The sequence below is a fragment of the Myotis davidii genome, unplaced genomic scaffold (genome assembly GCF_000327345.1).
Source record: "Myotis davidii unplaced genomic scaffold, ASM32734v1 scaffold330, whole genome shotgun sequence".
NCBI lineage: Eukaryota > Metazoa > Chordata > Mammalia > Chiroptera > Vespertilionidae > Myotis > Myotis davidii.
Window position 1 is genome coordinate 7,855,090 of NW_006283770.1, and position 13,534 is coordinate 7,868,623.

General features: G+C 50.2%; 1 protein-coding gene across 6 annotated transcripts in view; it reads right to left on the minus strand.

Moving 5' to 3' along the window:
- The window catches only part of NAV2 (neuron navigator 2), a 153,945-nt gene extending 141,314 nt beyond the window's left edge, over window positions 1–12,631 (minus strand). For all 6 annotated transcript variants that reach the window (XM_006753977.2, XM_006753975.2, XM_006753978.2 and 3 more), the window contains exons 1-3: window positions 11,534–12,631; window positions 6,518–6,630; window positions 1,254–1,362 (exon numbers count right to left, since the gene is read on the minus strand). In XM_006753977.2, coding sequence (XP_006754040.1) covers window positions 1,254–1,362; window positions 6,518–6,630; window positions 11,534–12,600 — 1,289 coding nt within the window. In that variant the 5' untranslated portion in view covers window positions 12,601–12,631. The remainder of the gene's footprint in view (window positions 1–1,253; window positions 1,363–6,517; window positions 6,631–11,533) is intronic.
- Window positions 12,632–13,534: the final 903 nt, after the last annotated feature.

Consider the following 13,534-nt stretch of genomic DNA (forward strand, 5'->3'; position numbering starts at 1 on the left):
ATACACCAAAGTGCCAGGGTCCCTGGCACTGGGAAGACTCTTTTGCAGTCCCCTGTGCTTCAGCCCCGACACAGTCAAGGCAGGCGGGGCACCTCCTCAGAGCTGCGTGGGGTCTCCCACGGGGCAGAGCGAGCGGGAGTCTTGCTGGCGGGAGAAACCACCGAGCTGTCCCTTCTGTCATCATCATCCTGGTCCACGCCAAGGAACCCACAGTCAGTCCGTTTCAGTGATTACGGTGGAAACTTAGGGGCATTTCGTATCTAATCACAGAGTCCCAGGGTCCAATGCATGGCCCCATGCAATCAGAAAGCTAAAGGCTTAAGGGGCCCCTTGAACTTAAATGCCAAGTTCACTCTCCCCTGGAAGAATCAAGTTGTTTGGTGTCTCCGCTGCTTTTGTTTCCCTCCGATCCTGCCCTGCAAGCAGCCTCACTATTTGTAGGCTGGAGTCCCCCTAAAGTTTGGGCCCTGGTCTTACTTAAGATGGAACCCACGGTGCTTCATCTCGAGCTGCCAAAACAGCGGGTAGCAGGGAAGCCCTGCTGTCTCCTTGCTAGTTCACGTATCAAAGCGACTGAAGCTGAGAAGCAAAGGAGAGCCTGGGAGATGAGGCGGCAGTGCGGGGGAGGCGGTACCTAGGACATGGCCTTGATTACCAAAGCCAGACACAGGCCATAAATCGCCATCCTGCCAAAAGCTTGAAGGGTGTCCTAGGGCTGCATCCTTTTCAGCTTCTTGCTCAGCAATGAAAGCAACCTGATAAATGTTTCCAAGGTAATGCTAGATTTCATCCAACAAAATCACTGTTCAAACACGACCATGCATTTTTATAAAGGTGACCTTACATGTCTTATACGCGTGCATGACTAACATTACAGAGTAACGACTATCAGAAGACAGGGCAGGAGGAATTCGAGTTATTCACTTTATCGCTCAGGTCAAATGCAGTTCACCTGCTCGTTTCGACAGCACAGCGTAGTTTTGGGAAATGCACGCAAAGTGGAATTTAAATGGAGCTGGTTGAATGGACTTAGCAGCCTCCTCCTTTGGGGAGGAATCTGTCCATACTAATTCTTGCTACTTACACTTCCCTTCTGCCGGCTGCATGGCATTCTTTGTCAATTCCAGCACATTTGACAATCAACGTTACTTATTCCATTAATAGCCAACTCAGTGGCACAAACAGACACAGGAGAAGCCGTGTGACCATCAAATTACCAGCTAGTTCAGTAAAGTAATTCACACTGCAGATACCTGTGTGTAACCTGAGTTCCCCGTAAACTGGACATGGTCTCCTCCAGATTCTGCCGCAGGTCGGCAATGTTCTTCACTGTCCGCAGTCGCCGGGCCTCGGGGTCTTCCCCTGGAAAGATGAGGGTTAGGACACTTTAATTCCCAGCCAGATGGTGAACTTCATGGGAGCAGGAATTGTGTCCGTGATGTAACTGTGGCCCACGCTCAGGGCCTGGCTCACCACGGGTGCTTCAGAAGGATTTGAGAATGCATGAATGGATGGATGAATGCACGCATGCCCAAAGGAGAGTGTTAAATCCAAGGACAGAAGTGCTGCTTCTCCCTCTAAATCCCTCCGAAAATAAGTGATGTCTAACTCGTGGGAGAAGCATAGAAACTAGCCTGAGACGTAAATACACTGTCACACTGATTCCAATACAGACACGCGCACGTGAGGTCCGATTCCCAGGAGCGTTTTCAGCCCAGGTGAAAGTGGGTGAGGCATTTTGTTTTCTCACCCATCGGTGACACACACTGCTGTCTACAGGTCCTACGTGACAAAGGGACTTGGCGAGGCTAAGAGATCTGTGCTTATTCATCACAAACATGTCTACTGAGAGAGGTCTGCCTTTTCTTTATTATGTTGTCTTAAATTCTGGCTCTTCTACTCACCGGCTGTGGTATCATGGGGAAGGTGCCGACCCTCTCCATCCTCCTGATGCCGCCACCGTACAGTGAGGACAGTAGCGGAACTGACTTTGAAGGACCACCGTGGGGACTAAATGGCACAGGGTTGGGGATCCCGGGTCACAGTGCCCACCACCAGCTTCAACTCATGCCCATGCCCGTTGGTGCTGCAGAGCAGGGAGCCACTGGGAAGACTCAGGGCCTCGCTTTGGGAGACAAGGGACTTCCGTTCTCTGGGCACGATTTTCCACAAAGTACGTGGCCCCGGAGGGGTCAAGCTGGCACGGATGTCCCAGGAGATGCAGGCCACACAAGGCAGAAGCCATGTGCTCTCTCACAGTAAGCAGCCTTGCTTCAGCGCTCTGGCTGTTATAATTTGTTTGGGAAAGAGAAACAGGGGAATGACCACATAACAACGAGAGGGACCAAACATCTTTCCCTCAGAGAAACTTCAGGGGCCGCTGAGAAGACGGAAGAGCCACGATCAAGGGTCTTTAAACACCTGTGACCATTTCAAGTGTGAAGCAACACTTTTAAAGAAATCTCCATAGAGAACATGTCTACAGGGGCAGCAGCAAGTGGAATCTACATCAGATGCTGAGTAGGACTTCCAGTGTTGTCATTAGCAGAACAACAGGCAGCTAAGAAATGCTATAGGATTAACCTTCTTTCTGAGACAGAAGACAAACTCCTTCAATTGTTCTTAGCACGGTGGTGCCCAGAGGCTGGGGAATGGATTAAATAACAGTTATGTGACTTTACGGAGGAAATTTGCTTTAGCAAACTCTGTATACTTGTATATGCAAGTGTTTTCAATTTTCTCCCTCTTCTTAACCAAGAAAAATTTGGAAGGCATTTTTCCCCTACTCTTATCTGAAAAGTGGTCAAATGTATACTTCCCACCCAATTCTTTAAAATACATCTATGTAGGTATGTGTTTTTGAATGAAAGCAGTGATGGAATGGCCCTGGAGGAATGTAATTGCATCGATCTCCCGGGCCATAGTGAAACATCTGCTGCTGCCGGCGTGGCCACATTTCATCTAAGTAAGGCTGCCAACAAAGGTAAGATCCTACGGACAGCTCTAGGCCCTGTAGCCAACATTTATTATGAAACTAATGACCTTCATTAATTAGCTTAATCACACACAATAAGTCTAATAATTATCGATCCATGTCCCTATTAATGGCATGGTTACTTGTGCTAACTCTCCTTCAGAAATTCAAAGATCTTTGAGACGGGATGGCATCTCCCCTTTGCATTCAGTAGCCCCCACACATATCTATTGATGCCCAAGAAATATTTATTGTCCAAAAGACGTTTGGCCAGTGCAGGGCTAAAGAAAGAGCGTGGGCTTTGCATTCCGGGAGATAAAGGTCTGAATTGTGGCATGGCTGCAGATTAGCCACTTGACCTTGGACAAGTCACCTATTCTCTCCAAAGGACATCTGTGAAATGGGGATAAAATCCTTCCTTTCGAAGGGTAGGAGGGGGATCAGATGAGATGACACATAAGATATGCCTGGCACACAATGAGGGCTCGTTGGATTCTACTGTCCTGGTTCCCCCTTGGGGGCGTCTGGGGGTTCTGCTGGGAAACGTGCGCTTCCCGCACAGCCCTATACACACCAGATTCCAAGAGCGACACAGAAATGCAAACTAGTAAAATCACTTGCTCTGCTTAGGGGGTCATGTTCTGAACTGTCAATTCTGCCTCCTTGGAAGATGCCTGAGTGTAAGATTCTCCCCAGCTCTCAGAACAAACAAAGTAATAATATACCTGGTAGCCATGCTCTAGTGTAGAGAGCAGGATCCTTTCAGCCCATGTAAAGAGATCATAAAAATTAAGCTATTTCACATTTACCTGTGCCTTTTGCAGCCCTCCCTCAAGTAATTGGCCATGATGGAGAGAACTCCGCACATTCTGACCCAATAGGGCTGTGTTTAGAGATGTCGGGTGAGGGTGTTGAACATGGAAAGAACCTGGGATTCTTACTTGGAAGAGGAAGGCTTAAGGGACAAGCTGCTACATGGCAAAGATCGACATTGTCTGGGGGTTTTAGGAAGCTGGATTCTATCCAGGGATTAGAAATGTAAGAATAAAGAACCCTGTTACCCATTAAAGCCACAAAATATGGAAAGGCTGCTTTATGACGAATAATCTTCCCGTCACAGGAAATACCCAAGCAGAACCTGAAAGAGGAGTCATCAGTGAGTGACAGCAGGGACTCAGAGGCTGGATAGTAAACGAACAGGAGTGCGTGGTTCCTCCAAATTCTGCAATCCAAGATGTGGTCTTAACTGTAAGGCTATGTACCTGACAAAGCACCTCGGGAAAATCCATCTATTTGCATAAGCCCGGGGAAGAACTAAGCAACTGATCAAACAGCCTCATAAAAGCCCATTCCTAAATAAACGCACCGTTCATTTTCATTTCAAGGGATCAGTTATGGAAAAGTTAAATTCAACCCTGTTGCCACCAGGCAGCATCTCCACAAAATAATTCACCCCACAGTCACACACGCGAGGAGTCCTACTGCTTGAATGTAAAGACCCATGAAGAACTGTTCATTAGCCACCAGCACCATTTCACTGAACTGGGGAGAGGCTTGCTCAGGCCCGACCGGCTGCACAGGGCTGTTCCCCGAAGCAGCCGACAGCACGCAGGATCTCTGAGCTCTCGGCTGGTTTCACGGTGCCGAGGCAGCAGAGCCTTACGCAGAAGGAGAAAAGCTAGCGATCACAGGCTGCTATTGCATCACATGCTCCAGGATGTGTTATGCAGAATGTTCTCTGGTGGCTGCTTTTTCAAATGAGACTTTTGCTGAACCACATGCCTGACACGCATCCACACTGCTCCTCGGGGCACACATCTGATCCATGCCGGGCTCTGAGGCCTGGCCTCGCTCTGTTGATGTGTGCACATCAGAACACGAGCTGGGATGTGTGCGGAGACCTGAGCAGGCATCTGAGCTCCATACCTTCCCTTGGTCCTTTTCCTGGACTATCTGTCTTTTCCTGGGCTATCTGTGCCCGCCCATGCGTGTAAGGGAGCTACAAACCCCGGAGAAAAGCAAGCAGAATCCATCCCACATGTGGGGCCCCAAATAATTGGAAGATGGATCGCTCACAAACGGCTTGAGCACTCTCTGCCCCATTGCTGTGCCCAGCCGGCAAAACCAGAAGGAAATAGTTAAATCATTCAGATGATCCTCGGAAATTAATCCTCGGAGCTACTGGTGAGATGGGTAAGATTCGATCATATGGGCTGCAGACCAATGCTGCAGCTGGAGTGGCTATTTAAATGATGTGGTCATGGACAGTGAGTCTAATAAATAGATTTCAAACACAGATTCAATAACACAGATTGAATAACACAGATTCAATTTTCAGTGCAACTCTGGAAGTGGTAAGATAGGAGAATAACAGTCACTGCTAAAAGTGCTTACCACTCATTTCCCTGGTTAGAAGTTGCTGGAACCCAGGGCACAGGGGTGGGGAAGAGAGACAGAGGTGGACACCCAGAATGCACTGCAGCAGGCATTCTAACTCAGATGCTAACTTTTCTCCTTTAAATGAAGACTGAAGGTGTAGTGTTAATATTTGTGGAATTAATTCCATGACAATTGTGGATTCTATGTTTTTATAGAATGCCCCTTTAATCATCATGGCCCATGGTCGGCAACCTGCGGCTCGCAAGCCACATGCGGCTCTTCGGCCCCTTGAGTGTGGCTCTTACTAAGGCTTAGGAGTACCCTAATTAAGTTGATAACAATGTACCTACCTATATAGTTTAAGTTTAAAAAATCTGGCTCTCAAAAGAAATTTCAATCGTTGTACTGTTGATATTTGGCTCTGTTGACTAATGAGTTTGCCGACCACTGGTCTACTCTATAGTTAAATAATTTTTTTTTTGTTTTGGTAAAAGCAGCATACTGTAATCTTTCCAGTTAATAGAGGATGCTGAGAACAATGTTCAATCGGTGTTTCCATACAGGAAAGAAAAAAATGAGTTTGCACCACTGGTCTAGGCTATAGTTAAATAATTTTTTTGTTTGTTTGTTTTGGTAAAAGCAGCATACTGTAATCTTTCCAGTTAATAGAGGATGCTGAGAACAATGTTCAATCGGTGTTTCCATACAGGAAAGAAAAAAAAAAGGCAGTATTTTGAGTCCCAACTTTTGTTGGAAAGAGATTTTAAGAGTAAACAAGGTGCTTCAAAGTTCAGTGTCAGAGCAGCCCAGTGCCCCCACACGCATGAAATGGGACGTATCTTAAAAGATGCTTTGCCAACAGGTAAGAGACTTATGTGCAGTTCTAAGGAGGGGGGAACAGACTGTGAGAGACAGAACTGGAAAGAAAGAGAAGAAAAATAATAATAAAAATTATAAACTTGTTTAGCTCCATGGTTGGCAAACCACGGCTCGCGAGCCACATGCGGCTCTTTGGCCGCAGTTTGCTGACCACTGGTTTAGCTCATCGATCAATGCCACAGCAAACCAACTTCGAATCATGCTGGGTTCATGCCCTCCCAGCAGGCGGTCCCACAGGAGGCTGCATTGCCAAGGGACACAGAGTTTCTGGGGCTCCACACTCACCGGTGAGTTCTTCCAGGGCAGGCTGTCCACTCTTGGAGTAGTGGCTGGGCTCCGTGCTCATGCCCGTGGAGCTGGACTCGGCGGTAACATTCCCTTCGGTGTCTGTCTGGGACCTTCACACACAAACCAAAGCAGAGACGCCTGTCACGAGCAGTAACTCCCACGTTTGGACCACTGCGTTCTTTCCACAGCCCCTCCCAATCTCCCCAGCCCCTCCTGCAGCAAGAAGCTTTAGGATGGAGCAGACCAGCAGACTGACGCTAAATAATTCATTTGCGCATGTGGAGCAAAGTCCTAGAAACAGAGAGAGCCACGAAACTGGAAAAGATGAAATATTCATCGCCCAAATGGAGGGTCTGCTCTCCTGCACTGGGGAATGCTCCTCTGGGTCCCCATCAGGGCGCTGGGTCTGGCAGGAAAAATGCTAGAGAGTACTGGGTGGTTTGGACCATTTAGTCAATGCCAGACAGCGACTTCTACGTCACCAGCAACACCAGCAAGTCAAGCATAAGATGACTCCACTGGCAGCCCCCTTCCTCACCCCAACCCACCCCGCCCCATTCCTCCTGGCATGGGCTCTCTGGAAAGGTGACTGTGACACACCAGTCAGGACTTCGTGCCAAGCAGGTGTGTTTGCCCTCCAGGTGTCTGATTCACAGCTCAGATCTGCTGACATGAAAGGTCTCATTGATCATTCTTTCAACATTTGACTGAAATGTGTACTTCCCCAAACCTTCTCCAGGCCCTTATTTGTCAAGCCAATTGAGGCAACAGCTTCATGCAATGTGTGCTTGCCCTGACTACCCCTGTCCATTTAGGGCATGCAAATGTATAGCAGCACTCAGATGCATAACCCCGGGTGTAACATTATTAATTCATTAGCATCCTGAGCTAATTCACAACCAGGCTTCACTGTCTATGAAGAAAGCGTTCGCCAAGAATGAGAACTGTCTTAAATGTGGGGGATGTGCTGATAACCCTCAAGTCATCTATCTAGTCCTCCTCCCTTTGGCCTGGAGCCATCGGTTCCCAGTTCTGGTCATCTCTACCTTCAAAGAGTTTTCATATTCCCAGTGTTCCTCTCCATCTGCTGGCCAGAGCCCCAGCTCTCTTCATCTCTGCCTCGGCCCCATGAGGGCTTTGTAAACAGGTACGCTGCCTCCAGCCCGGGGGCTGTACGTGGCAGCCAGGTGTAGAAACCAACCCACAGATTATGTTCTCATTGGTATGCACACTATTTGAAAGCTTTTGAATTAGTTTCAATATTAAAAAATTGGGAGATTTCACAAGAAATAGCTGGAATTCTGCCTTCCCCAGTAAAAATAAGAAACTCTGGGTTGAATGAGCTCCACCTGCCGGTGACATGTGGTGACTGTTCCATCCAGAGGCCTGGAGTTCCCTCTGCCACAGCCCGGCTCATCCTGAGACTCCCGTCTTTTTATACTGCCTTTGGGGCCCAAGCAGGAGACTGGCTCTATCCTAGGCTGTCCCTAGGCCTGCTCCTCTCCCACACCATCTCCACTGTTCTCTGTGATCTTGTTGTGACCACATCACCCTCTGATCAAAGGCCACCAATGGTTTCCCATTTCCCACAGAATAAGGGCTACACTCCGTACTGCAGTAGAAGGTGCCCTACGTCATGGAAGTCTTCCTTCACTCCCAGCCCCATCTCCTGCCACTCCTGCCCTGTACACACAGGCCTGCCCTCTGCCCCACCCACCCGTGGCTCCTCTCCATCCCCAGATCGTGCCATGCCTTTGGCGGTGTTGTCTCTGTAGTTGTTGTGACCTCTGCCTAAAGGCCCCGCTCCTCTTTCTTCTTTAGTTTGCTCCTAATCTGCCTTTAAGACGCAGTCCCGAGTCATCTTGAGCTGGAAGCCCTCCCTGGCTTAGCCATCAGCCAGATGATCATGCCACCCCGTGTGCATGCCTACAGCATTCCTTATTCTCCCGAGGCCTGCTCGTTACACTCTGATGTAAGTAATAAATCTTTCCTCAACTCGATGGAGAGCTCTGCAGGTGAAGACTGGCTCTTTGACATGTGCCCATAAGAACACCATTTGTTAAGTTCACACACTGAGCAGGTACTCAAGGCAGGATAAATGCATTGAATGAATGAATGAGAAACGTTTACATCTAGATGGTGCTGGGCAGTGGGAAGAACATCACACTTGGGACCTGACCCTATAGCTGGCTTCAGGTCTGGAGTCCGTAACTTGACAGCCATGCACATGGGAGTAAGTCACTTCACCTCTGAAGCCCCGGGCCTGCATCGGTATAGTGGGAACAACAGCGACCTCTCCTGGCTACTACAAAAACCACATGTGGGACGACATAGAAGTGATAGAGGCGTTCACTGTTGCTTCTACATTGATAAATCGAATTCATTCTGAGTGATTCCTAAAATGATTTATCTTCCTTTCATCCCCTGGTAAAGTCACTAACGTGGAGAGGATATGAGGAGAGCCCTGTAGGTTACATACAGCAAGCCATCAACTGCAGAGGGCGATTTAACACATAAAGGAAGTCTGCACCATTTTAAAACCTCTTTGATCGAGTCTCTCTCTCTAGAGATGGAGACAATCAGTCGCAGAGATGCGTGATCTGCAGAGCGGAGACAGTGCAGTGGCCAGCAACGTTCTCTCTCACTGCGCCGAGGGGTTAAACACTAGCTTCCCTGGCTACTAGCTCTGTGACTGAGAGCAAGTTATCTAATTCCTCTAAGCCTCCGCTTGTTCAGCTACAGAACGGGGATTTCAAAAAAGGTAGGCAGCTCATAGAAACGTGGGGATGAAGAAATGAGCCGAGGTATGAAGAGCTCTTAGCCTGGTCTCTGTGCACACGTGGTGCTCACTCAGCGGTGGTTCCTGCGGTCAGTCCCAGGACCACACAGGGTGCGGCAGGAGGGCCAGAGGCCAGGGGTCCTGGCTCCATCTCAGCGCTTTCCTTCCCAGCCTCTGCCTGGCTCCCCTAAAGCGCAAAGGCACCTCGAGGGGCAGAGGGACATCAGACAGGGGAAGCTTAACGTGAGGCCTGACAGATACACAAGGAATTTTCTCCTTCCTCCTACTTGCCAGATGCTTGCTCTTTACCATTAAGAGTGTTTCCTCTCATAAAAAAGCTTGAAATGTTTGCCCTGGCCAGTGTTCTCAGTGGTTAGAGTGCCAGCCTGGGCACCGCAGGGTAAAGGGTTCGATTCCCGGTCAAGGGCACGTGCAGGTTCGATCCCTGGCCCCAGTTGGGCGCATGCAGGGAACAATCAATTGATGTGACTCTCTTATGTCAATATTTCTTTCCCTCTTTCTCTCTCTCCTGCTCTCCTCCCCGCCCCCCCATCTCTCCTTCCCTTCCACTTTCTCTAAAACCCAATGGGGAAAATATCCTCAGGTGAGAATTAACAAAAACAAAACAAAAAAGCTTTAAATTTTTAAAGAAAGGTTAGATGTTTTATAAACTTGTAAATGATTCCAGACCCAAAAAACAGGGGGAATAGGGCTGATGGTGATCAAAGACTGCCATATATTTTAATTTTGAAAACTGTTCAGAGAACAACTGTATTAAAAGCTGTGCGTGCAGACGAGTGCTGAGTCGTTATCTAAGGCTTGGCCCTCTTCTCTGGACTGTTAGCTGAGCTGATGACGTGACTTAATAAAAAGATGACTAGCTCCCAGTTACAAGGTTCAGGCGTGACCCTCAGGCCTGACATTGCCTCACTGGCTGGACCCAGCTGGCTTTACTCTGAAACCACTCCAGGCAGTCTTGCCAGCAGCTATTGGCAGGAGTGCTAACAATCTCCTAGGACACCACTCAGGCAGGGAGACGGGAATGGGCACGAGTCTAAGCCTATGAACGGCTATGTACACACGTGTGCATATGTGCACTGGTATTTTATATACAAATATGTACTTGTGCTCACACTTACGTGTGACTGTTGATGTACTTCCACATACCTATGGGCGTATGAGTGTGTGTGTACAGCTGTGTATGTGTATGTACTTAGGGTGGAAACTATAAAATGGGAGGCTGGGATATGGCATTCAATCATTCAATCCTTAGTCTCCTTTTGCTATGTAGGGGTATCAGTTATCATCCAGCTGTGCAGTGTGGTCAAGGACACGACACGTCCGAAGCTGAGGATCAACTGACTACTGTGAGCACAGCTCTGGGGCTTCCTTAGGATCAGTGCTAGGGGAGCTGGCACCCGCTGGAGAGGACTCCTCCACAGGCACCAAGTAGCGCCCGGCCAGTGTCTGCATCCCGCAAAGGCGTGTGGTGGAGCTGAGCAGCCAGAGGCTCTCACGGGGCCAGAGCCACACAGAGCAGAGCGGGCAGCGCCTGGCTCCACGCATGTTCCTCTGGATGCGCTGCCATCAGCGTCAGAGACCGAGGGACAGATAACAGACAGAAGGACGGTCGGATGCAAACACCCAGGCTTGTCTCCTCAGTACACCCTGGTTCTTTCCTTCTAGAATTGGCCCCACTCACCACTCCCCATCTCCCTCTTCCTGCTCTTTCCTCCGACACCCCAGCACACAGCAGGGACTGGAAACGTGCTTACTCTGTGTGCTGTGGTGAGAAACGGCATCCAGGACCACACCTCTGTGAGGAGAAGCCTCAGCTACTCAGCAGGGTGGCTTCTGGGTTTTTCATTTTTAAAGTACATTCAGGATGGGCTGATGTTGGAGCCTGCTGAGTGACACCAAACCACCCCTCACGCATCTGCTCATGCTGCTGCTGCTTCTGAAATGCACCCATCCACCTACACTCCTACTCATCCTGAGTCAGCTCAGATTTGACCTCCTCTCTTTAGCTTTCTCTGGCCCTCCCCAAGCCCTGCTGTATTCATTGTTCCCTCAAGCGCACTGCTTATACCTCTGTGAGAGCTTATCCCTGGTACCTCAGCTGTTGACCTAAATGTTCCCAGAGGGCAGTCCTGGTTCCTGCCCTCGGTCACCTAGAAGCCACCAGAAAGGCCCCCTTGCCCATGGCCCGGGGAGGGCGTGGCGGCTGCTCCTACCTGTACAGGAACGGCGCGACCGTGGCAGTGTTGGGGTGGCTGTACTGCTGCTGGGGCTGAGGTAGCTGAACACTGACGGTGTTGCTTCCTGTGGTCTGGGTGGTCCCGACGGAGCCGCCGACAGTCTGGCTGCTGATGCTGTGGTTCAGGGTGGTCCCGCCGGGGCCTTTGCCTTCCGAGGACGCCAGGCTGGAGGAGGAACTGGAGTGTCTGCCGTCCAGCTGGGGCTTCTGCTGGGGCAGCCCTGAGCTCGGCTTCCCACCCCGGCTCCGCTCCCCGTCCTTGGAAGGGGCAGGGGCACTTGGGGACTTCCCGGGCATGCTCTTCATGCCTGGTTTTGGTATTCCACTGAGGGAAGGGGCCACGGCCTCCTTCTTGGCACTGCTGAGCTTGCCCCCTTTGGGGATGAAGCTGGCGATCTTGGAGGACTTTTTTGGCATCTCGGTGGCGGCTGCCCCGCTGGGGTCTTCTCTGGGCCCCTCTTTGAGGTCCGGCCTCTCCGTCACAGAGGTTCTCTTGGCAAGGTCCTTGCTTTTCTCCTTTTCCTTCTCCCGCTGCTGTTTCTCCTTTTCCTTCTCGTTGCCTTTCGGGGAACTCTTCTTGGTGGTCAGCGCCCGGCTGAACGTTCTCTGGGCAATGCCCTTGAGTGCGATCTTGGGGCTGCTGGCCGCGGGGCCCGCCGTGGAGAGCGTGCGGCCGGTGGCCTCCATCTCGTCGCTCTCTTCGACGCTGGACAGGATCTCCAGCCGCTCACAGCTCGTGTCCCGGGACCCCGGGCCCTCCCCTGCCTTGGAGCCCCCTTTGCTGTTGAAGAGTTTCAGCTTTTCCAGCATGGACTTCTGGGTGTTGGGCGCTGGCTTCAAGGCTTCGGGGCTGGGCCGGGGGGCCTCGGGCGCGGGCTGCTTGACCGAGAGCATGGACGACGTGGCGCTGTGCTTCACGCTGACGGACTTGCTGCGCCAGGGCTTGGCGGCCGCGCCGGGCTGGGGGATGGCCGAGGAGACACCGCAGTTAGCAAGGGTGGAGCTGCTGCCGCTCTCGAAAGAAGCAGGTGCACTTTCGCTCATCCCGGGGTGGGAGGAGGCGGGGCTGGCCAAGGGCTCTGCGGAGATGGGAGAAAGAAGGGAGACTGAGTTACACTGGTGGGCCTGCCTCAAGGACGGCGAGGAAGGTCGGCCATGCTGCCTCAGCCGCTCACTCCCAGCCCAAGTGCCTCAGAGCCCCACTCCCTGCTCTGTGCGTTACCTGAGGCTAATTTCAAATCCTTCCTCGACTTCCTCCTGCTCTCCATCACTCACAGTTCACATTTCCGCACGTGCTGTGCAAAGGCACGCCGATCTTAACATCAAATGTGCATGCACAAAGCACAATTAACACTTATATTTATGGAAAAAGAAACAAACTCACACCTGCACCCCCACTGTGGTGTTGTAGGAAGGATGCAGGAAATGTCTACTGCTTTTGAGTTATTCAGCCCACAGCACCATTTCCCAGTTATGAGAAACAATTGAGCATTATCCAACCCAACTTTAAGGAAACAATGTAGCAGATACATTAACACAGAACAGGCAAAAAAAGAAGAAAAAGAAAAGCCCTGGCCAGTGTGGCTAGTCGGTTAGGCACCCTCCTGTCCTATACATCAAAGGGCTGCCGGTTTGATTCCGGGTCAGGGCAAATGACCAATATATAGGGGGCATGCAAGAGGCAGCCGATTGATGTTTCACTCTCACATCAATGTTTCTCTCTCCCTCTCCCTTCCTCTCTCTGAAAATCAATAAAAGTATTTTTTTTGAGGGAAAAAAGGAGTAGAAGAAAACCAAGCATCATCTTCACAGAAGGATGATTACCCACAGAAGCTGCTAAGTCCTATCAGAGCAGATCCGTTTTCCTTATGTTTGGCACTTTTAAAGAGTTACAAACACAATTCAGACTAAGACTTAAAGTAGGAAAGACTTTTCAGCTTAGCGTATAAGCTGTGCACAGGGCTTCATTGTCGCGGGT